At 33.0% G+C, this 26,132-nt stretch overlaps 1 protein-coding gene across 3 annotated transcripts in view; it reads left to right on the top strand.

Moving 5' to 3' along the window:
- NIPBL (NIPBL cohesin loading factor) overlaps positions 1 to 26,132 on the top strand; it is a 201,820-nt gene that overhangs the window by 105,241 nt on the left and 70,447 nt on the right. For 2 of the 3 annotated variants that reach the window (XM_028098111.2, XM_028098112.2), the window contains exons 7-10: positions 114 to 274; positions 1,197 to 1,293; positions 4,782 to 5,408; positions 11,412 to 13,034. In XM_028098111.2, the coding sequence (XP_027953912.1) occupies positions 114 to 274; positions 1,197 to 1,293; positions 4,782 to 5,408; positions 11,412 to 13,034 (2,508 nt within the window). The remainder of the gene's footprint in view (positions 1 to 113; positions 275 to 1,196; positions 1,294 to 4,781; positions 5,409 to 11,411; positions 13,035 to 26,132) is intronic. The other variant, XM_028098113.2, reaches the window with a different exon arrangement.

Below are 26,132 nucleotides of genomic sequence, written 5' to 3'. Positions count from 1 at the left end.
GTGCTCATTATTATTTTCTGTAATTTCTGTATGCTTAAAATATTTTGTGAACAATCGTTATTTTAACAGTTTATTTTTATAAAGCCTTTTCTTTTTATTCTTATTAATTTCAGCATCAGTATCAAGTCCCATTGTTGCAGGTGGTTTGAGAAACATACATGATAATAAAGTTTCTGGTCCGTTGTCTGGCAATTCAGCTAATCATCATGCTGATAATCCTAGACATGGCTCAAGTGACGACTACCTACACATGGTGCACAGGCTAAGTAGTGACGTATGTAATATATTAGTTATCATTGAGGTAATAAGATAGTGTTAATATTTGTTTCATGACCTATTTTGATTCCATAGTTTAAATGGTATCTACTGTATATCAAGGGTTATACCATGTCTGAGAATCTAGCTATGAACAGTTTGGTTCCTGTACCCACAAGCTTAGTCTAGAGTAAGATTGGTAAACTAGCCAGTAGTTTGGCCTACAACTAAAAATGGCTTTTACATTTTTAAACAAGAACAAAGAACAGTATGTGACAGAAATTATATGTGGCCCATAAAGCCTAAAATATTTATTATCTGTCCCTTTACAGAAGTTTGCCAATCCTTGCTGTAGAAGTTTTGGTTCTTAATGAAATATAGTTTCATTTTTAAATACTTATTCACACAAAAATGTTCCTTTAAATAATGAACCTTTATTAGTACATAGTTCTTTTTCCCTCTAGGACTTGCACATAACTTTATTCCCTGAAATTTAAGGTTGCTTTGATGTTTTAAGATATTCCATGTACTGGAATTGGTTTTGTGGTATCATCAGATAAGTTATATGTTACTGGTTTGGTGGTATTACCAGATAAGTTATATGTATATAAGGATAACAAAGATGACCGTGAACTCTGCCCTCTAGGCGTTTATAGCCTGGTAGGGTGTTCACAGCTCCTTTTGTAGAAAATAGTAAAAATGGAGCATAGTAGTAATACCAGTTTTCTTATTCATTGCCACGCATAGGCTGTTGATTCTTTTGGATACAATTTCAAATCTTCTAAGATTTACCATGAAGAAAACAGGAAAGTGCAGAAGAATTATGCTTTTGAATACCAGCACTTTACTTGTCAGTAGTTTATGTCTTTTATTGGTCTGTTTAAGATTTCTCTAAAGCCTCTCCTGTCATTTAAGGTATAAATTTTATACTCTATTCTTAGGATGGAGATTCTTCAACAATGAGGAATGCTGCATCTTTTCCCTTGAGGTCTCCACAACCAGTATGCTCCCCTGCTGGAAGTGATGGAACTCCTAAAGGTATTATAGTAACTAAAATTTCCTTCATTTCATACACACACACACACACACACACACACACACACACACACACACACTTTTTTTTTTTTAATTGGGGTGGATGAGAGAGAATCTTAGCAGGCTCCAAACGCAGGGCTCAATCTCACAACCTTGAGATCATAACGTGGGCTAAAATCAAGATTTGGACACTTAACATGCAGGCGCCATGTAGGCGCCCTAGTATTTCCTATTTCAAGTTGAGTAAAGAGCTCAAAGTTCTTAGTTGCAGATATCAAAAACTGTTCTTTATTTTTCATTTATTGTGGGAAAGAAACAAACCTGTAGTTATCCCTATAAACTTTTGATAGTGTTTTCAGAGATATACAGCATTGTTCTCACTGATAAATCCAGTCGTCTTTTCAAACCACAGTCGTCTTATCCTCTCTTAAACGTTTGAAATTATTGATCTACTTTCCCCATCATCCACCTTCCCAAAAAAACTTATTTCATATCAAGTCCACTGGTTTTCCTCATACTTACTTTATTTCATTGTTGTTTTTTTCATTAGCTCTTCTATCTGCTCTCTCATTCCTCAAGATTTCTGTCATTAGACTTTTTAATCTCCCATTATACTTTTCTCCTTGGCTGTTTTACTCAGTTTTGGTAACAGCATTGATTACTTTTATGAACAGGATTGCCAAATTAATGTCTTTAGCTCCAGTCCTGTGTCCCAAGTTGTAATTATTGTTTCCAAACAAAATTTCCTCATGGCTAGCTGGTATTTCAAATTCATTTTCAAGATTGTTCTCACTGTTCTTTTTGCCATTCAATTTAATTTAGTGCCATTCCAGTCCTGAATCATCATTAAGTTGTCTCATCTCTCATGTAGTCACTTGTCAAAATCAGGCCTGTTCTGTTTTACCTCTCTAAATGTCTTACACATATTTGGTTTCTGCTTATTAAAATCCTATCTTTTCAAGTTCCAAGTTAAATGGATGATCTTCCATGGATCCTTTTGTCCTAATCTTCTTAAACCATTCATTAGTTTAAATATTTTCTAATAACTTATCCTATACTATTTTATGGACATGAATTTTATCTTCAAATTCCCAAAGAACCTTGTGTGGATTTTTGTATATACTAGATTCATAAAATTGTGAATTTAAGGCCAGGTTTGGGCCTTTTTTTAGAAGTACTTAAAATTAAAGTGTGATAATTTGAATTATCTGAGTTATTGGAAGAGAATATTGTATTCCATGTTAAAGAATTAGCTTGTAATTAATTGCAATATAGCTGATAATAAATTTTTTCTATCCATGAGAATTTCTAATTATAGCCTTCTAAATCATGGGCTGGTGTGCCTCTTATTATAAAGATTTTTTTTTCACAGATTGTCTCTAATCAAAGAGTTGGAACACATTCTTCCTGGGGTGAAAGTTGAACTTTTATGAGCCATTCTTATTCTATAATTCTATGAATTTTCTGGGATAAAAATAACTCAGCTTATGAAAGAGAGAGCAGCTTTCAGAATAACTCTATTTGTAGGGTAGGCATCAAAGTTAGGTACATATCTCACAAGTATTGTCAGAGTGAGAAATTATTCAGACTGCCAGGGAGAAGTAACAGTGGGATAGCTGGTTGATCTAGATAATCAGTCTATTTTTCTTCTAACTCTTGAGGATGGATGGATGGATGGATGGATAACTTTAGATAGAAAGAAAAAAACTTTAGAACAACTTCTTGAACACATTATTCATCAGAAACCTCTGCTTCTGTTCATGAGGTTGTTTTCCAACTAGTTTTGAAGGTTGAATGCATTGTCTGATTTATAGATGAACTGTTGGAATTTAAGTTTGTTCTAAAATATATATAATTAGTCACATAAATTTTAAATACAAAGACAATATGGTGTATTGTAACTCAGATGTTAGAAAAATCTGAGTTTAAATTTTGCAGGTTTGCTAGCCATATAACCTTGGGCAGGTTGCTTAACCACTATAAGCTTCATATTCCTTTCTGCAAAATAGTGATAATAATACAAATCAAGGTTGTTGTAAATTATTTAAATGAATTGATGTGCAAAGCACCTTGCACACGCTCTGACACAAAATAAATGGTCCAAAAATGTTAGTTTCATTTCTTTTTAACTTCCCATATAAGCTGTCTAAAAACACTATCTGTTGATATAACTTCAAACTGGCATTTCTGGTAAATTGCTTCACTTACATCTTGGGACACCTGGGTGGCTCAGTCAGTTAAGCGTCTGCCTTTGGCTCAAGTCATGATCTCAGGGTCCTGGGATCGAGCCCCACATCAGGCTCCTTGCTCGGCGGGGAGCTTGCTTCTCCCTCTGCCTGCCACTCCCCCTGCTTGTGCTCTCTCTGCCTCTCTCCCTTTGACAAATAAATAAATAAAATCTTTAAAAAAAAAATTGCTTCAGTTGCATCTTTATCACATTTTATCTAATAGATATGTTCTCTAAAAAGTTATATTTTTATATATCACACTTTAGATATATTAACATTGCTGATTGAAAGGGCAGATTTCTGTATCATGGAAAAATCATATATATATATATATATATATATATACTGAAACCTTAATTTAAGATAAGTCTAGGTTTAAGTTCTTTCTATAAAGCACTTTCATCCTGACTGATTTTTATAATTTCCTATGGGTTTTTTTAAACATTTTATAGTCTAATGATAAGAAATATAACAATTATACTTTTATTTCTGAAGCATATCAATACATTTTTCCTCATTTAACAGCTTGTTATCTAGGAGAATTTTTCCATTTGATTAGCTTATTTTTACCACTTCCTTGTATCGTATGCATTTGTAAATTAATGGGATCTGGGCTGAAGATATTTTATTGAGCCTTGATACTTGCTGGACTTGCATATTTTTCTAATAGAGGGAGGATTAGCAAGCTGAAGAGAGTATGTGAATGATGTTAAGTGGAGGGAGAAAGAACACCACATAAAGGTATAAATCAGTATTTTACCACCAGTTTGTGAAGTAAGTGAAGATTCTAAAAATTGTAATTGTTCCCACTTTCTTTTTCTTATACCAGTAAATATTCATGTGAGTGTAGTTTCTAGGATTAATTTGTTAATTATAATTTGACAGACTTATTCTTACTTTAGACTTGTCAGCTTTTCTAGATAATAAGTGAAAGAATAGAGAGTATTTGTCCAAAATATTTGTGTTGTATCATCTTTACAATGAACTCCTTTGCTGTTTTCAAGCTAAGTATATTTTATAGGGACAAAAATAGAAACAACATAATACTGGTCTGGAAGATGGAATATTCATACTTAAATTTAAACTTGGATCATCTGTGAGCAAGCTAGGCTTTTTGTATTTTGTAAATAAGGTGCTGAGATTAGATAATTTCCTAATATTTTTCTTGCATTACGATGTTGTCACTTGTTTAATATTTCTATCACAGTGTAAGAAAATGTAAAACTAGCACAATTGTTCATTCCTGTTGAATTGCTTTTGCAGGATCAAGACCACCTTTAATCCTTCAGTCTCAGCCTCTACCTTGCTCATCACCTCGAGATGTTCCACCAGACATCTTGCTAGATTCTCCAGAAAGAAAACAAAAGAAGCAAAAGAAAATGAAATTAGGCAAGGATGAAAAAGACCAGAGTGAGAAAGCTGCAATGTATGATATCATTAGTTCTCCATCCAAGGACTCTACTAAACTTACATTAAGACTTTCTCGTGTAAGGTCTTCAGACATGGACCAGCAAGAGGATATGCTTTCTGGTATGGAAAATAGCAATGTTTCAGAAAATGATATTCCTTTTAATGTGCAGTACCCAGGACAGACTTCAAAAACACCCATTACTCCACAGGATGTAAACCGCCCACTAAACGCTGCTCAGTGTTTGTCGCAGCAAGAACAAACAGCATTCCTTCCAGCAAATCAAGTGCCTGTTTTACAACAGAACACTTCAATTGCTACAAAACAGCCCCAGACTTCTGTGGTACAGAATCAGCAGCAGATATCACAACAGGGACCTATATATGATGAAGTGGAATTGGATGCATTAGCTGAAATTGAACGAATAGAGAGAGAATCAGCTATTGAAAGGGAGCGCTTTTCAAAAGAAGTTCAAGACAAAGGTAAAATAATCTCATTACTACCACTTCATACTCTGGGCAAATGTATAATTAATAATGTAAAAAAAAACGTTTTTTTAGTTACTCTTTTTTTTCCCATTATATTTTATAATTCATTATATCTCAGTTATATTTTTATTACTAATGCTCATACCTCAGAAGTTAAAATCTTGATTTTTTATTTCATTTTTTATTTGAAACAATTATCTGAGATTTGGTAATTCTGCATCACAGGTCTATTCACCTATTATGTATCAAATGATATTATCTGTGCTTGTCTACCAAAATGAACGTTAGTATTTCACATGTATTTTCTATAAGTTATGTTAGTATAGTTTTGCATCTTCACCTTTTTTTCTTTCAAAACCAGGGTAACTGATAATTATTTTGAACCAGTACATTTAAGAAAAGTTTGTGTGTATCTTTATTTAGTGAGATTTTTCACTTTGTTTCCAATCCTGCCATCTCTTAATAATATAGTTTGGGTTTGTTTTGTTTTGTTTAGTAAAAAAATTTTGGAAAGAATTTTAAATTAATATTAAGTAGCAAATCTTTAAGGGTCAAGGATCTTTTTTGGTGATTAGATTTAAGTGTTCCCTTTTGTCTGAGTAGTGTGTTAGGATGGAGTGTCAAGACACCTATTCTCTGAATTTATGGGCTTTTTTTGTGCTTTATAAAAAATTATAATCAAAAGTAACTCCCTATTAAATTCTAGACTATTTGGTGAATATTAGATACAAAACTCTTGAAAATTTTGATAGACTGATGAATCAGTGATTGAAATTAGTAATGTAATTTATGGATTTGATGTCTTTACCAGATTCATATACACATTTGACTACCCAAACCAAAGTATACTTTATGCTTTAATTTTATAGTTAAATATTCCAGGTTGTTATATAGTTCTCATATTTTCTTTTTTGTAATTATGAAACAAAATTTCATAAAGTGGAGTAGAACTTTTTATATATGATCTTGTTCATTATGTGACAGGATCATTTCTAGATAATTGTGTTTCTAAGAAACATGCTGAAGATTTATTATATTTTCTATCATGATGGATCTTTTTAACATTATTGAAAAAACAGACATTATTTAGTAATTATTGTACTATGGTGTTTGGTAAGTGCCTAGATCACAGGTTAGTGCAAATAAAGAGACTGCCAGAAGTCTTTATTTTATTGGCTAGGGAACTGGAATTTTTTTAAAGTACTAAACTCTTGATGTTAAGGATGACATACAGTGTTCTTATTCTTTCGTTTAGTAATGTGGGGTTCAGGAAGTAATAACTATAGAGGTTCCAGAATGTATCTCCTCCTCTAACGACTCTTATGAAAATATATGCATGTCAAATGAAAAGAGCAGTATTATTTAACTTCTCTTGATGGTATTAATCCCAAATTCCTGAATCCTATGACAGTTTTGCAAGGAACATAAAATTGTAATTTCTTGACTGACAAATATTAGTTGCCTTGAGAACTGAATTTTTGCATCACATTTTAATCTGTGTTTTTGGAAATTATGTTCTCAAAAAGGAGCTTAATTTTTTAAATGATTTTTTAATAGTTGGTAGGAACAAAAACAGAGGAAATGGTAAACTTTTTTTTTTATTTACTTTCCTGAACTTTTATTGTATATTTGTTGAAGCCGAAGTTTTTACTTTTAAAAACTGAAAGAAAATAAGGATAATAAATAAGGCTAATTGCATAATACCAAACTTATTTTAGACTACTAACTTTTTTTAGGGGAAATAAAACAAATTCAGCCAATAGCATACTGTTCTTTCAGAAACTTGTAATATATATTTTACTTTTCATTATCTAATCAATTTTCTCTGTAATCTATGATAGCGTGCCTATAACAAAAGTTAATTGAAAAGTTGAGTGAACCGAATTGACTTAAAATTTTGAATTCTCTAAGTGGACTTACAGAGGTATCTGGTGATATAAGGTTAAAGGAATAAATGTTCATTGGAACTACCTGATTCTTAGTTTGATTTAGATGATTTAGTATGTGTATTTTCCCAAATTGGTTATGCTGATTTTTGTCTACCTCATATTAGTGCTGTCATTTCTGACTTGTTTGCTGAAAGCCATGCTCCCATTATTTTGTGGCTTTGTTTGAAAACCTTTGGAATTGAGGTGCCACCTAACACCCCTGATTTGAACCTTGTCATTTTGTATTCAGTTTCTGCACTGTGTGGTGGGCTAGTGTTTTATATTATAAGAGTTAACTTGAGATTTTGGAAAGATTAAAGGTCTGGTATGTTGCTCTAAGACTGTAGGTGAGGTCATAAATAAAAGCAACATTTTCTGAAGTGGTAGTTTTATAGTCAGCCCTTGAGAATTGAAATATTTCCTTGAAATGAATTTATTACTAGTTACCATTACATTTTAGGACTAAATTGTGAAATTGATATTTACTGCATTCTAAGGTATGGCACTGAGAACTTTTTTTATAACTATTGGTAACTATTGGTGGTGGTAAGGAACAAAAAAGACTACTTGTTTTACTGAGAGCTCTCTTATAGGGTCTGTGCTTGTTTCCCTTTATATTCATTTATTATGAGAAATGCTTCCTTTCAGTAGACCAGAAATGAAAAAACTATGGCTTATAAATAAGATTAGAAAATTTAACACACACGGTTGTTTGATCATTATGCAGTTTAAGAAAAGGGATAGAATACTCTTAAGAAATACTTTACCTAGGCTGTGGCAGAACCTCTGTTCCACACATAGAGGACACCCTTCTGGCTGCTAGGTATTTATGTCCCTTGGCCTGTTCTCCCTTCTTTGGGTAGTTTTATGTACACTGATAGGTTAAATCTCTGTAACAATATTTTATAATATTCTTAAAGGACCTTTTTGCTCAACCTCTGCTCATATTTTCAATGTCTAATTACATAAATTAATTTTAAATGGCTGTTCATCTTTGCTTCTGGGATGACCTATCATAGACATTAATCTCCTCCATGTGCTGAAAATTCCTGCTTTCTTTTGCCAAAGAGGGGTTTCTTTGTTCATCTTTGCCTATTTCATCTTTTCTCAAGGTCCACTTTCCATGTTAGTAAGTATGAGGAATGGCCTAGCCTAGCTACTAATGTCTTTTATAATATTATGATATTCTTACACTATAACCCTTATAAAAAGTAAATTACCTACTGTCATTTGGAATAAGAGACTAGATGGAAATAGGACAGTTAGCCACTTAGTTTATACTGCAGTTTAAGGTTGGGATGTTTTCATTTTTCATAATTGGCTACTATGTGTATAATTGTGTTTTAAGAGTTTTCAGTTATCAATTGTAAATTAAAGCAAGTGATATAGTTTGTTTCTTACAAGAATAATCAAGTTCAGAATTTCTCTAACGGCTGGATCTTATTTTCATATCAGCATCTAGATGACAAGTATTGTTGGTTTTGAAATTATGGTATCTTTTTGTATGCGTTTTCTTCAGGACTATAATGCAGTCTGATAGCTAAAGTTATGGTACCCTGTGCTGAAAAGGGCTTAAAGATAATCAGTGTCCCAAATATTGAAATTATTCTTTATAGAGATGGCTTTCCATCATTAGGTGAAAGTTATGATGTAATGAAGACTGATAACAAAAGTGGATAGACAAAAGTGACGTGCAGATTCAGAGCCACTTTACAGGAATAAGTTCATGGTGGAACTGAATCAGATCAAGTGAATCAGACCTGCGTGCTCTTAACATATTCAAGAATCCTTGCAGCAGTAATGGAATTTTTCCCGGTTTTACAGAAGAGGTGACGTACTTTTCAATAGTTGAAAAATTAAAACTTTGTATTTAGCAATATATTGTGCATAATGGAAAAAATTACAAGATCTTTCCCAATCTTAGCATATTACTCATGTGCAAATGCTTTCATTTATTTTTATTATAAATAATCGTAGCATCTATAGTTTAAGATAACTAAATCAAACATAACAATTTCTTTGAAATTAAGCTATGCTAAATTTCTATTTTAATGATAAATGATAATTTGAAATGAGGTTAATTATCTATAAACTCTTAAGTATTTTGTAATCCTTTAAATTTAGCCTTTAAGATATTTTGATGTTAATGTTCAGAAGAAAGACTGATTGCTCATATTAATAAAAGGATGAGCCACAGATTTCTTAAGAGAAATCTTCAAGATGCCTGAGTTTTGTGATGTCATTATGGTTCTTAAGTACACTTAGGTTACCATTTTAATGACTTTCACAAGCATGTTTCATTGAAAAATATAAAAATTTTCAACTAGATTATACTATTTCGATTTCTAGATTCTTGTCCTAAAGGTTTAAGGGTATAAGGTGATAAAGCATCCCATTTATGAGGTAGTAATTATTTGGTGTGCCATATGGTAAGATGTAAAGATTATTTTGTGTGGCAGAACATTACAAAATAAAATTAAGGAAACATAAATTTAATATTCTGAGTGCTTTCTTCTTAAGTATTGAGGCAGAAAGTTTCATATACATTCTTGCCAGGGTAGTTTTAACTGGGGAAAATAGTTAGATGATAATTATTAATATTATCAGGTAGTTATTTTACAAATGGAGCATATGTGACGGTAGACTTGACTTCCGAATAACTAAGAACCAGAATGACTTCTAAAAAAAAATTACTAGCAAATATTTGAGTAAAATTTTAGTAAAATATTTTACTAGACTTTAAACTGGAATGGACTGGTGCTTCTCACTTTGAAAACAAAATGATGGAACTTTGGTGTATAAAAGCAACATTACCATTAAAAGTTTTTGTTTTTTTCAAACTTGGTTTTCTAACAATAAGAGGTTATTTTTTAATGGTCATTTTGACTTTTAACCTTGTTTTCCTTAAATGATATTCATCACATTAATGAATATCATAAGGGAATCTAGAGGTTTCCCTATAAAAATGATTTAAAATGACTTTTAAAACAAAGCCAGGCAATTCAGAAGTAAATATTAAAGCAGACAAAACCTTAAGGTGCTATAATACAACTATTCCCAAGAACTAACTAGAGATTCAGTTTGTAGAAAATGACCTAGCAGCCTCTTGAGTCAAGTGGAATCATGCACAGAAATACATAACTTAAAAATACCTTGACATTTTATTGTGGTGGTAGATTTGTGTTTGTGTGTATTTTTGTCTTTACATTTCAGAATACCATAAATTATTTCTTAACTGAGGCCAGTATATAGATCCCTATAACCTTATATCGAAGAACCAAAGCATTTTTCTTAAGTGGAAGTTGCTTTTAAGACAGGATTTATCTAAAAAGTCCTTCTATGCGTCGCATTTTTATACTTACAATATTAATGTTTCCTTATTTTAAATATACTTCTAATGTGTGTTAGCTTTTAAATTCCATTTGTGCTGTTGACGCCTTGAAGAATTTGAATCCTGGATCAAAGGTTAATGACAAACGATTAAACTCTCTTTTTTTTCCCTTATTCTCCTCATTTACCTTTTTTCAGTGGCATGATTTCTATTTTCTTTTGGGTTTTATTCTTTTCCATACTTGTCTTACATGTTGTAAAAGCTTATGTTTCCTGTTTATTATGTTAGCAGTATGGGCACTTAGTAATTTTTGGTTCAGGGTTAAATGATCTTAAATGAGAACGTGTGATTTATAACTGATTGCCTTATTCTTATGTAAAGAATCTGGTTTATCCTTTACACATACAAACATAAATATATGTTTGTATTTAATGTATTATAAGTTCTATTTATTTTATACTCTTGGGCTTATTTATATAATCAACAAATACACTGTTAAATTCTTGTTACTATAGTCACTAATATTTATTGAGGTACAGCAACCATGAATATTTCCTTAAACCTTGGTTTAAAAGTATGTGATTCATGCCTGCTATTTTATACATACATATTGACATTTGCATTCACCACATTTAAAAAAACATTGTGACTTAAAGAAATATCAAAGTCCATATGGCTTTTAATAAGATAAGAATATATGTCTATTACTGATACTGAATATTTATCTTTAAATTTCAGATAAGCCTTTGAAAAAAAGAAAACAAGATTCTTACCCACAGGAGGCTGGGGGTGCTACAGGAGGTAATAGACCAGCTTCTCAGGAGACGGGTTCTACGGGAAATGGGTCAAGGCCAGCATTAATGGTTAGCATTGATCTTCATCAGGCAGGAAGAGTGGACTCTCAGGCTTCTATAACTCAGGATTCAGACTCCATAAAAAAGCCTGAAGAAATCAAACAATGTAATGATGCACCTATTTCTGTTCTCCAGGAAGATATTATTGGAAATCTTAAAGCTACACCAGAAAACCATCCTGAGACTCCTAAAAAAAAGTCTGATTCTGAGCTTTCAAAGAGTGAAATCAAACAAAATGAAAGATTGGCAGAATCTAAACCAAATGAAAACAGATTGGTGGAGACAAAATCAAGTGAAAGTAAGTTAGAAACTAAAATTGACACACAAACAGAAGAACCTAAACAGAATGAGAGCAGAACAACTGAATCCAAACAAAATGAGAGCATCACATCTGAACCTAAACAGAATGAAAATAGACTGTCTGACATAAAACCAAATGACAACAAACAAAATAATGGCAGATCAGAAACAACAAAGGCAAGACCCGAAACCCCAAAGCAAAAGGGTGAAAGCCGACCTGAAACTCCAAAACAAAAGAGTGATGGGCGCCCTGAAACCCCAAAACAGAAGGGTGATGGCCGACCTGAAACTCCAAAGCAGAAAGGTGAGGGCCGACCTGAAACTCCAAAGCAAAAAAATGAAGGTCGGCCTGAAACACCAAAACATAGGCATGAAAATAGGAGAGATTCTGGAAAGCCATCAACAGAGAAAAAACCTGAAGTGTCTAAACATAAACAGGATATTAAATCTGATTCACCTCGGTTAAAATCAGAACGAGCTGAAGCCTTAAAGCAGAGACCTGATGGGCGATCTATTTCTGAGTCATTAAGACGTGACCATGATAGTAAACAAAAATCAGATGACAGGAATGAATCAGAGCGACATCGGGGGGATCAGTCGAGGGTTCGAAGACCAGAAACGTTGAGATCCTCTAATAGAAATGAACATGGCATTAAATCTGATGCTTCAAAACCTGATAAACTAGAAAGAAAACATAGACATGAATCAGGGGACTCAAGGGAAAGACCATCTTCTGGGGAGCAAAAATCAAGGCCTGATAGTCCTCGTGTTAAACAAGGAGATTCTAATAAATCAAGACCTGATAAGCCTGGTTTTAAATCACCAAATAGTAAAGATGACAAAAGGACAGAGGGTAATAAGACTAAAGTAGACAGTAATAAAGCGCACCCTGACAATAAGGCAGAATTTCCAAGTTATTTGTTGGGGGGCAGGTCTGGTGCGTTGAAAAATTTTGTCATTCCAAAAATCAAGAGGGATAAAGATGGTAATATTACTCAGGAGACAAAGAAAATGGAAATGAAAGGAGAGCAGAAAGACAAAGTAGAAAAAATGGGATTAGTTGAAGATCTAAATAAAGGAGCTAAGCCTGTAGTTGTCCTGCAAAAACTGTCTTTGGATGACGTTCAGAAACTTATTAAAGATAGAGAAGATAAATCAAGAAGTTCCCTTAAACCTATCAAGAATAAACCATCAAAGTCAAATAAAGGTAAGAATACTTACACTGATGTCATTTGTATTCTAATCAGTTTTTGTTTAAGTTTTAGGGTTATTAAGGATTTTTAAAAATGGAAATTTATAAAAATTGAAACACTGCTATAGGAAAATATAACATTTATATAAACAATAATGACTGGTTTTCAGTAATAAAAATAAAAAGTTGTCAGTGAAGATTCTTTGTCTTCCATCCCTACGTGAACTACTCACTGTGGTCATAATTTTTTACTTTGGTACACGGCGATACATTCTTTTGCTGTTTAGTTATTTCAGGTATTTTTAAAAGTTGCTTGTTAATCAAGTGAATTATTAGAATGAATATATGTAACAACTTTCTAAAAAGTTATTTAGACTAAAGAGGTGTTCCATTCTACAAGGAGGTAGTAAATTGAATTTTAATTTCTAACATCTCAATAAAGCTATATGATATACAAAAATCAATGTTATAAGCTCTTAAGAATATTGTGTCTTACGCTATTTTCTTACATACGTATCTCTGAGTTAATTATTGATGCATAGCTTAAATTTATATAATTTAGAAAGTTATAGAAAGGTTACTTCCCTTTTTGTGGGAGGGGTAGTCAGTTACAGATATTTAAAAAATACATAGTTTTGCCCCTTTTGTCTTAAGGAATAGTATTCACCTCTTAAATCAGATTAAATCATTAGATGGTGAGGTTTGGGAGTGGTTTTTTTTGTTTTGTTTTTTGTATGGTTGCTGAGTTAAATTCTATGGTTACTTGAGTAGTATTATTTCCAGGAAAAAGTCTTAAGTGTTGAAAATACAATGGGCAGTCTGTGCAGCAAATACAGTTTTGTGTTTCTTTGTATACTACTTTTAAGATATCTAAGTATATCTGCATGTATATACACACACATACATAAATAATTTGATGATGATATGTGGCAAGACCTATGGAGCCCATGCAATATCAATACATGAAGACACCGATTTTAAGGCAGTAGAGGTAAAAGTTTGATTTTTAAGTTCTCATTCTGTGAAAGAGATTCATTAAGAACTTAGATTTATATTTACTTAAAAATATATGAAATTCTTGAATTGTGCTATTCCATAGGATAGTCACTAGACTCTTTAGCTATATTTAAATGGAATTTAGTCTAGATAAAATTAAGAATTCACATCCTCAGTAGCCACATGAGGCAAGTGGCTTCCTTAATAACACAGCTAGAGAACATTTGCATCATCACAGAAAGTTGTATTGCATAGTACCTACAGTGTATTAGGAAATCCAGAAGGTGTAATGGTTATTATTATTTTTGTAAAATGTCATTATCTTGTCTACCAAAAAAAGCCCAGTGAAAACAGTGTCACTCCGAAGAGCTGTATTCAAAGAAGTGACTTGTCATAATCAGTCCTTTTTTATTATTACTTGGTCTTTATCAAATGTTTACTTTTTCACTGTTTTTTGGGTTTTTTTCAAAAATGAAAAAAGATTGTCTTTATCACTAATATTTGTACTTCTTTAGTGAAGCTTTCAGATCTTAATTATTGCAGTCAGACTTAACAAAAAAATTAAGACTTCAGCTTTAACTAATAAATAGTTTTTATTATTTAACTTGAATGCATCTCTTTAGAATTACTTGTTTATATAAAAGAAGTTGTTAGAATGTAGTGGCCAGAGCTAGAATTTTCTTTTAGATAAGGATTGTTTTTAAAAATTTCACTGAAACTTTGGGAGTGGCTTTTTACAGTATAAACTAAAGAGTATAGGTATGTAATTTTAGAAGAGTCAGATGGAAAGATGGAAAGTGGTACCCTCTTGTCCCTTGATCTGGACCATCTTTTTCTCCCCTTCCATCTGTCAGCTTCTGCTAGCCTTGCTTTCTAAGCTCTGTCCTAACAAAGAATCTTTACACTGAGCATCAAGAAATGAATATAGCTTCTAATATAGTACTCCTAATAGTAACTGCTGTATTCTTTTCCATGGTTTTCTCATTGCCTGTGAATGTAAACTTTTTAATACTAATCCATGTTTCTCCTAAATGTACTTTTAACACCAATATATATACTTGATATGTTCATGTTAGTAAGTAGGCTGTCTGGGTGTATCTGCCCATTAGAGTAGGGAGCGTGTGGTGTGTGCGTGCGCGCGTGTGTGTACGTGTGCAGGTACGTATATATATACACAGATGTATTACGAGATCTGCAATTATAATTAAGTGGACCTTTTCATCAAAAAATATTTTAATGCTTAGATTCACTTCAAGAACCCATGTAGATATCATTTAGGTTTATTTATACCTTAGAATTCATATCTGTTCTTTTTTAATATACTAATTTTGGTTTTGTTTTAGATCTCTGCTACTAAGTTAGCAATAGCAGAGTTACATAATAGTGAATTTTTTTAAATTACAAGCATGGGAAGCACAGTTGTGGATTATTGGCCCTTTGTATGGTACACATTACTTGGGATTTTCTTTTGGAGAGTCACAATCACATATTCTGACATGTTGGTGGTGTTTTTCTGAGTAAAGGAATTAGATTGACTATTACTGAGATACTTCAGTGGTTGATTTCTCAGGCCAAAATTCTTGGTAGGTTTTCCTTCCTTGGAAGAGCCATGAAATTCCATCTTTTTAAATATTTTACCTTATGTCCATATTTAAAATATTCGTTAGGGTCGTTTAAAATTCCTTGAGTATGCTTTAAGCCAGTGAATTTGGAATGATAGGGATATAGATTTATGACTTTTAATATATATTACTTATTTTTATCATTTGTGTGAACATATTAAATGTAAAAGTGACACAGTTAAATTTTATTTGATTTCTGTGGGGACATGCGTATGTATCTAGCATAATAACTAGTACATACTTAGAGCATATTAAATAGCTGTTGAAGGACTGTATTGACACCATGTTTCAGAAAAGGCTTTGTGTGCAGATTAAAATTGTGTATTCATCTTTTATGTTCCCACCAATAGACCCTAGCTCAAGAGCTACACAATTTTCAACTTTCTGTTCCCTAAACTTTGTAATAACTCTTTCACCCTGTCAACTATGTACTTTTTGTTAGGTCCCAAGGAGATTTACTCTTACTTATGTCTGTTTAATTACCCTTTCCCTTTATTTTGCTGTTATAGATTGGCTCAGTATCACTTCTGTTCTCATCCTGCTTCTGTCATCTTTTGTCTTCTTACCATCCTTGTTTTTTCCTTTTCCCAAGCAGGGGATGGATATGGAGAACCAACATAATCTTTGTAAAACCTTTTAAATTTTTAAAATTTCTTCTGTTATAGCAGTGCCTGGGTGGCTCAGTCGTTGGGCGTCTGCCTTCGGCTCAGGTCATGGTCCCAGAGTCCTGGGATCGAGCCCCACATCAGGCTCCCTGCTCGGTGGGAAGCCTGCTTCTCCCTCTCCCGCTCCCTCTCTCGCTGTGTTCCCTCTCTCGCTGTGTTCCCTCTCTCGCTGTGTTCCCTTTCGCTGTGTTTCTCTCTGTCAAATAAATAAAAGTCTTAAAAAAATAAAAATAAATAAAATTTCTTCTATTATAATATACTTCAGTCAGTATATTAAATGCCAAAAATAATATATTTATTGAATTATTTTTATTCAGAATATTATCCTCATATACGTTAATGTACAATATGTCTCCAATTAAAATAATATAAAGTTTATGAGGTCTTTAAGACTGGCATGTTATGTGTTGTTAACAGCTTAGTAATTACAAACATTAACAATTTGATTTGGGTTATTTACAATTCCAGAGTGTCTCACAATATTTTACCTTTATATCCAAGGAAGTAATTTTTTTGTTTTTCTTCACCTATTTCCTTCCAACTAGTTTATTGTTTTACATCACTTGCATTCAATACTTCTAAGAAATATCCCATACCATCCGTATTTGAGATCATGGCCTTTAAACAGTTAAACAGTTACTGAAAATGGTTTTCACTGGGTATGTGTACTAATGTACCAGCTCAAATAGTCAATAGTGTTTAAATTGTAGTGTTCATTTGATTAGGTAGTAGTTGCAGTCACATTTGGGGCAGTTATTTTCCCTCAGTTATTACTATACCAGTTACACTACTCAATGTTGATCACGAAAGTATATTAACTGGTTGCCTATTATGTGGCACCGAACATTCTAGTTGGATTGTGTTTAGGATTCTAGGCTTCTGTAAGTTTGAGAGAAAATACTGTTTCTGAGTGAATTTTTGACATAGTTGATTTCTAAATTGAGGAATTCTTAGTAAAGTGGATATGATTGTAATATTCAAAATCTTTAATAGTGCTGCAGTGGAAATTTATTTTGGTTCATTTGAACAGTTTTTTTTGTTTTTGTTTTTTTAAAGATTTTATTTATTTATTCATGAGAGACAGAGAGAGAGGCAGAGGGAGAAGCAGGCTCCCAAGGAGCAGGGAGCCCGATGCGGGACCCGATCCCAGGATCCTGGGATCATGACCTGAGCCGAAGGCAGACGCTTAACCATCTGAGCCACCCAGGCGCCCTGAACAGTTTTTTAAAATGCTTTTCAAAAAACTCAAATTTTCAGTTTCTGCAAAGACCTTACTATCATTGGTATCTTTAGGAAACATTTGGAGAATATTTATTACAGAAGTTGGCATAATATATACCTAACTATTGTTGGGTGTAATTTTTACAGCAGTATTTTGAAAACTTGTCCATGATTTCTGTTCGTAGAAAATTTTTGGTTCACATTTTGCTTAATAGATAGTTGATATTGATTTAAAGAGATTAAGTAAAATTTTTTTAATAAGAAGTAAATGTATTAAAATTTACTAATGGTGTTTTTGCTCCTTCTCATTCCATTTCTCAAGCCAGCCCAAGGACGTAGCTTCTATAAGGTTTTCCTGTATGTTAAAACTAATCGTATGGTTGAGGGGTAAATAAGGTAAATAAAATAATGTGGAAGAACCTCCTATTTATGAAGAAACATACTGAATTCCTCTAACATACTGAATTCCTCTAACGTACTGAATTCCTTCTTACTCTAAAAAAAGTTACTAAAATCCTCCCTTGTAAGAGCCTGATACCTATGCTAAGATAATGGATATCTACTTGATAGATCATATATAATATTAAATCGTTATAATTGTCATAAATCGTTAACATAATATTGTAGTAATAAGCTAATATTACTATATAGTTTCATGTACAGTTGACCTTCTGACAACATGGAGGGTAGGGTCACTGGCCCCACACACTTGAAAATCCACGTATAACTCTTGACTCTGCAAAAACTTAACTACCAGTGACCTACTATTGACCAGAAGCCTTACTGATAATGTAAACAATTAACACATATTTTGTATTTGTATGTATTATATATTGTACTCTTACAATAAAGTAAGCTAGAGAAAAGAAAACATTATTAAAATCATAAGGAAGAGAAAATACATTTATAGTGCCGTACTGTATTTATTGGAAAAAATCTGTGTATAAGTGGACCTGTGTAGGTCATACCCATGTTATTCATATAATATATGAATATTATACTACATATAATATGTAGTATAATTTAGTATAGTATAATATCAAGTAGGTATTCATTATCTTAATAGCTATTATCATCCTCTTATAGAGGAGGGTTTCAGTAACTTTTTTTTAGAATAAGAGAATAAGAGAATTCGCTGTATTAGAATAATAGAGTAACAGTATATAACACACTATCTATGATATAATACAATATAATGTGGAATTTTAAATCTGGATCCCCTCCTCTACGCACAAAAAATTAGCCTTCTCTGGCTTCTGATGTTGAAAATTGAAAATTCTCCAGTAAGTTCATTATAAATGATAGTACAAAGAGCACTGGTATCAGAACCTTGAATAAATCGTAGCCTTTCAAAGCCTTGGTTCATTCACTTTTAAAATGGAGATACCAGTTTTCTTCCTACCTTATTCAGTTATGAGGACCAGATCAATCTTATAGAAAGAGCCAAAATCTGTCCAATTTTTTTACATGAAGAAATGCAGTCATGCCATTTTTAATTGAATTTATCTAATGAAGAGAGTAATTTTTGAAAATAAATCGTTTTATGTATATATACTTTATAGTCAGAGTATATTTGGAGACATTGCTACCACCATTTTTTTATTTTTTTTTTTTAGATTTTATTTATTTGTCAGAGAGAGAGAACACAAATGGGGAGCTGCAGGCAGAGGGAGAAGCAGGCTCCCTGCTGAGCAAGGAGCCTGGTGTGGGACTCGATCCCAGGACCCTGGGATCATGACCTGAGTCGAAGGCAGACACTTAACCAACCGAGCCACCCAGGCGTCCCCATTTCTTTATTTTTTGAAATATATTTAACATATAACATTTTATTAAAGTGTACAAAATAATGATTTGATATATGTGTATATTGTGAAATGATTATTACAGTAAGGTTAGTGAGCTTTCATTACCTCACATAGTTCTGTTTTTTTCCTTGTGATGAAAACTTTTCTATCTTAGCAACTTTCAAATATCCAATATAGTATTGTTACCTATAGTCACCTTGGTGTACATTACATCCCCATAAATTATTTATCTTGTAACTTTTGATCACCTGTACCCATTTCACTCACCAGTCACCTCCCACTCCTGTCTCTGGCAACCACCAGTCTGTTCTCTGTTTCTGTGAGTTGTTTTTTTAGGTTCCACAGATAAGTGAGACCATACAGTATTTGTCTTTCACTGTCTGACTGACTTCTCTTAGCATAATGCCCTCATGGTACATCCTTGTAGTCGCAAATGATATGATCTCCTCCTTTTTCTGGGTAAATAATATTCCATTGTGTGTGCACGCATATATACCCATTTTCTTTATTCATTTGTCAATAAACTAAACAACTTAGGTTGTTTCCATGTCTTGGCTATTGTAAATAATGCTTCATTGATCATGGGTCAGGACAGGCTTTGGCGATATCTCTTTGAAACAGTGATTTCATTTCCTTTGGATATATACCCAGAAGTGGGTATTGCTGGATCACATGGTAGTTCTGTTTTCAGTTTTTTGTGGAACCTCCCTACTGTTTTTCGTAGTGGCTGTACCAATTTATATTCCCGCCAGCAGTGCACAAGGTTACATTTTCTCCACATTCTCACCAGCACTTGTTATTTATTGTCTTTTTGCCATTCTAACAGGTGTAGCTCCTTATGGTTTTGATTTGCATTATCTTGATGATTAGTGATGTTGAGCATCTTTTCATATACTTGTTGACCATCTGTATGTCTTTGAAAAATGTCTATTCGGATCTCTACTCATTTTTTAATTGGATTGTTTTGTTTTGCTGTTGAGTTGTAAGTTCTTTATAGATTTTAGATATTAACCTCTGATCAGATATATGATTTGCACATATTTTCTCCCATTCAATAGGTTGCCTTTTCATTTTGTTGATGGTTTCCTTTGCTGTGTAGAAGCTTTTTAGTGTGATGTACCACTTGTTTATTTTTGCTTTTGTCACCTTTGCTTTGGTATCAAATCCAAAAAAATCATTGCAAAGACCAGTGTCCAGAAGCTTACCACCAAGTTTTCTTCTAGGAGTTTTGTGGTTTCAGGTCATATGTTCAAATCTTTAATTCATTTTGAGTTGGTTTTTGTGTATAATGTGAGATAGTGGTCCAGTTTCATTTTTTTGCATGGAACTGTCCAGTTTTTCCAGCACCATTTATTAAAATGACTATCCTTTCTTCATTGAATATTCTTGGCTACTTTTTTGTAAGTTAATTGACCATATATGCATGAATTTATTTCTGGGCTCTCTGTTCCATTGATATATGTGTCTGTCTTGATGCCAATATTATGCTGTTTTGATTACTATTTCTTTACAACATAGTTTAAGATCAGGAAGCATGGTGCCCCAAGGTTTGTTCTTCTTTCTTAAGATTGCTTTGCCTATTTGACTATTTCATGGTTCTGTACAAACTTTAGGGTTGTTGTTCTTTTTCTATAAAAAAAATACTGGAATTTTGATAGGGATTGCATTGAATGTATAGATGGCTTTGGGTAGTATGGACATTTTTATAGCATTAATTCTTCTAATCCACGAGTGTAGAAATTTGTTAGCATTTATTTGTCTCTTAGTTCCTTTCATCAGTGTTTTCCAGTTTTCAGTGTATGGATCTTTCACCTCCATGGGGAATTTATTCCTTGATATTTTATTTTTTTGGATGCAATTATAAATGGACTGTTTTCTTAATTTCTCTTTCTGATAGTTTGTTGTTAGTGTATCAAAATGCAGCTGATTTTTGTATATTGATTTTATATCCTGAAACCTTATTTGTTTATTAGTTCTAACAGGTTTTTTGGTGGAGTCTTTGGGGTTTTCTGTATATAATATCATGTAATCTGCCAATAGAGACAATTTACTCTTTCCTTTCTGGTTTGGATGTCATTTATTTATTTATTTATTTTCTTGCCTAATTGCTCTGCTCTGGCTAAGACTTCCAGTACTAGGTTGAATAAAAGTAGCAGATTGGGCATCTTTATCTTGTTCCTCATCTTGGAAAGCTTTTCACCATTGAGTATGATAATAGCTGTAGGTTTGTCATGTGTGGCCTTTAGTATGTTAAGGTACATTTCCTCTGTACATAGTTTGTTGAGTTTTTTGGTTTTTTTTTTTATCATGAATGAATGTTGAATTTTCTAAAATGCTTTTCTGTATCTATTAAGATGATCATATGATTTTTATCATTCATTTTGTGAATGTATATCACATTGGCAGATTTTGTACCATTCTGCAATAAATCCCACTTGATTGTGGTATATAATCCTGATTCTTTTAATGTGTTATTAAATTCTGTTTGCTATTATTTAGTTGAGGACTTTGAACCTATATTATCATGAGTATAAGAGTATTGGCCTGTAATTTTTTTTAACGTAGACTCCATGCCCAGTGTGGAGCCCAGTGCGGGGCTTGAACTCACAACCCTGAGATCAAGACCTGATCTGAGATCAAGAGCCAGAAGCTTAACCAACTAAGCCACCCAGGCGTCCCTTGGCCTATAATTTTCATTTCTTGTAGTGTCCTTTTCTGGTTTTGGTATCAGGGTAATGCTGGCTTTGGATGTGTTCTCTCCTTTCCTTCCTCTTCTGTTTTTGGAAGTGTTTGAAAAGAATTAGTATTAATTCTTTTTTGTTAGAATTCACCAGAGAAGTTGTCTGGTCCTGGACTTTTCTTTGTTGGGAGGATTTTGATTACTAATCCAGTCTCCTGATAATCCATCTCTTCAGATTGTCTGTTTCTTCATGAGTCAATCTTGGCAGGTTATATGTTTCTAGGAATATAAATATATATATATTTTAGGATCCTTTGTGTGGTATCCATTTTGATGTCTGTTCTTTTGTTTATAATGTTATTTATTTGAGTCTTCTTCCTTTTTTTCTTGGTAAGTGTATAGCTAAAGTTTTGTCTATTTTGTTTATCTTTTCAAAAATTCAGCTCTTAGTTTCATTGATCTTTTCTATTTTTAGTCTATTTCATTTATTACTGCTTTAGTATTTAGTATCTCCTATTAAATTTGGGCTTTGTTTTCTTTTTCTAGTTCATTAAGATACAAAGTTAGGTTGTGCTTCCACTATTTATTTTTCTCTCTGTATATACTTATCAAGGAAAGGATTATTTGATCCCTGTTTTTTCTTATAGTTCTTCTTCATAGTAATATAATAGGTACACATTGATGAAATCTTTGTAGTACCAATGTCAATATCAAAACTGTAGTGCTTAAAACCACAGTTTTAAGAATCTTTTCTTCTGTCTGCTTCATTCGTAATATTGTTTTTTCAGTTGCTACAAACCAAATCCTTGGTATTTGTCTTCATTAAATAAACCAATTTTCAGTGACCTAAAATGTACAGAATATAACTGTAGTAACTGCACTGGCAAGGTGGATACTTTGTTCCAATTTGAATTAAAGTATGACTTGATATAGATCAGGGGTCAGCAGACTTTCTCTAAAGGCCCAGATTGTAAATATTTTAGGCTTTGTGGGCCACTTATCTTTAACATTGTAATACAAAAGCAACCATAGACAACATGTAAATAATGGTGTGTCGATGTATTTTAATAAAACATTATATACAGGGGCGCCTGGGTGGCTCAGTCGTTAAGCGTCTGTCTCCGGCTTAGGTCATCATCCCAGCGTCCTGGGATCGAGCCCCGCATCATGCTCCCTGCTCCGCGGGAAGCCTGCTTCTCCCTCTCCACTCCCCCTGCTTGTGTTCCCTCTCTTGTTGTGTCTCTCTCTGTCAAATAAATAAATAAAATCTTAAAAATATTTTTAAAAAATGTTATATACAGAAACATGTGGTAGGCAAATTTGACCCCACAGGCTATAGTTTGCTAAGCCTACTATAGATATAAAATTAAAATTTTAATGTAGGTGAATCTGATAACTAGATTATTTATTCTGTAGCAAATGAGACCTAAAATTTGGATTTTCCACTGCTATTTGAGTATTTATGTGTGTATACAAAAGGATTCATCTAGAATGAGTTTTGAAGTAGTTTTCTAGTTCTTTTCCAGTATTTATGAATGTAGTATGAAATTTGCCAAACATAATATTTTAAGCAGGATATTTAATATCTGGAGAGTACTTCATTTAATGGGGTTATATATATTATTAGGGTGTTAATATATAAAATATAAATATATAACAAGTATGTACAGACTTAAATTGCTTTTAAAATATACTTGTCACATGTCAATTATTAAATCTTATCTTTTCACTTTGTGGATAAACTTCTCTATAATTACCAATAGAGAACAACTAAGAACTGCTTTCAGGATTTAGAAAAGAATTTTCAGCTGGGAAAAGATACTAAAATAGATAAAACTGATCTAAACATCTTCATAGAACTTTTTTGTTGTGTAAATTTTCTTGGAATAAATTTCCATGAATAGTAAAAAAGGGTTAAAGGATTTTAACCCCTTTTGCTGTGTGTTATATATTCTACACAAATTAGCTGATCCTGAGTGTATACATTTCAGTAAACTATAAGCAGTCCTACAGAACTCAGAAACAAAGCCTGAATCATTTCATATCATCTCAAACACTATGCATAGCAGTCGATTCCTGAAGGCATTGCTGTGTAAAGCAGTGATCTTTTCAATAATGATCATGAGTCAAGAAGTTGTCTCATTGTTTTTCTTGGGAGATGGGTTAGGGGGTTGGGTTTTTGTGGATTTTTTAAAAAGATTTATTTATATGAGAGAGAGTATGAGGGAAGGAGCAGAGGGAGAGAATCTTCAGGCCGACTCCCCGCTGAGCACAGAGCCCAATGCAGGGCTCAGTATCAGGACCCCATGAGATCACGACCTGAGTCAAACCAGCATTTAACCAACTGAGCCATCCAGATGCCCCAAGAAGTTGTCTTATTAAAAGAGATGGATACAGTGCTTATTAGAAAGATTTACATCAAAAATAGAAGAGTAATTTCTGAGTAATCCAAGATTTTGGATTGGATTGGAAATGAAACAGCAACTTTTATATCAGAATTATAGGCGTAGATAATTAAGCTCTCTGATACAAGATAGTCACTATCCTGGGGTACCTGGGTGACTCAGTCGGTTAGCATCTGCCTTCTGCTCAGGTCACGATCCCAGGGTCCTGGGATTAAGCCCTGAGTCGGGCTCCCTGCTCAGCAGGAAGTCTGCTTGTCCCTCTCCTTTTCCTTCTGTGATCTCACTGTCTCTTTCTCTCTCTCAAATAAATAAATAAAATCTTTTTTAAAAACCCAAGGTCGTCACTATCCTATCAACTTATAATGAGTAAAATCAATTTAATTGTAAATGTTTTATTCAAATTATTCTTTATCTTTAATCGAACCTATAGCTTAACAGTAGGAAGAGTCCACACATTGAGTTTGATTAACCTAGAAGGACCTTTTCAATTTGAATTGACTCAACTATTTTGAAAGGACTGGCAACCATAAAACATAAAAGACTTTAAAACTTTTGTGATTGTGCCCTAAGAAATAAGATGCATGTTGTGACCTAATGCACACATACAGGCACATATTAACAATCCCTATACTACAAGTAAAAAACTGACATTTTCACTTTCATTTTAAAACAACTGCTAGTCAAGACCCACAAAACCGATTTCACAACATGCTTATGGGCCATAACCTGCAACTTAAAAATTGCTGCTTAACATTGAAAAGGAGACTTGCCAGTTCTTAGGTTGTAACATTCTTTGTGTAGTGATTATATAATGGTTCTTTGCATTAGTTTCAGTATTTCTCAAAGACTATGAGAAAGAATAGCTGTAGATTTGACCCTGACCACCCCTCCCTAGCCAAGATGAGTTCAACTGCTAGTCTTTCCTTAAAAAAAAATCTTTTTTTAAAATTTTTTTATAATCCTGAAAAAGCATTATTAGTCCTCCAGCCTGTACCTGGGGTCTCTCTGCCTCTTATCAAAATTAAGGCAACTTTATACCAGATTATCTCATTATGCATGACTTCCATTTATCCTAAACCATCACAAAAAAAGCAAACCTCTCTATTTCCTCTTTTCTTTTAGGGGAGGTAGTCTACCTGATGCTCGCTTCCCTTAAATTAAGACTTCATCCTCAGTTATAAACAGATCCTCCCTTCTTATTACCCTGACAACTGTTAACATCTATAGTAGAAAGCTATGAGTTTCTCTTCCCTCATTTTCATTCAATGAAGGAGCCTTAGCACTAAAAAGTAGACCCTCCTTTCTCCTAGTTTGCTAATGCTCCTTCCAAGAACAGTTGATACTTAAACAACATGGAGGCTAGGGGCACTCACCCCCCCACACACAGTCAAAAATCCATGTATAACTCTTGACTCCTCCCAAATTTACTGATAGCCTGATGTTGACCAGGAAGCCTTAAAAATAACATAAAGTCAACTAATACATATTTTGTATATTACATATATACTCTTACAATGAAGTAAGCTAGAGAAAAAGTTACTAAGAAAATCATAAGGAAAATACTTTTACAGAATTATACTGTATCAAAAAAAAAAAATTGGCATAGAAGTGGACCCATGCAGTTCAAACCTGTGTTGTTTAGGGATCAACTATAATAGCTAAAATACACATGTCAAAGTTCTTCCCCTTAGGTCATTGTTTTGTGTCCTCAAAACTTTT

This window comes from Eumetopias jubatus, unplaced genomic scaffold (genome assembly GCF_037043125.1).
Source record: "Eumetopias jubatus isolate StellerSeaLion01/CBP00866 unplaced genomic scaffold, mEumJub1_p1.0 scaffold_5, whole genome shotgun sequence".
Lineage (NCBI taxonomy): Eukaryota > Metazoa > Chordata > Mammalia > Carnivora > Otariidae > Eumetopias > Eumetopias jubatus.
Note: the sequence above shows the minus strand (reverse complement) of the source record. Positions and strands in the feature narration are given on the sequence as shown.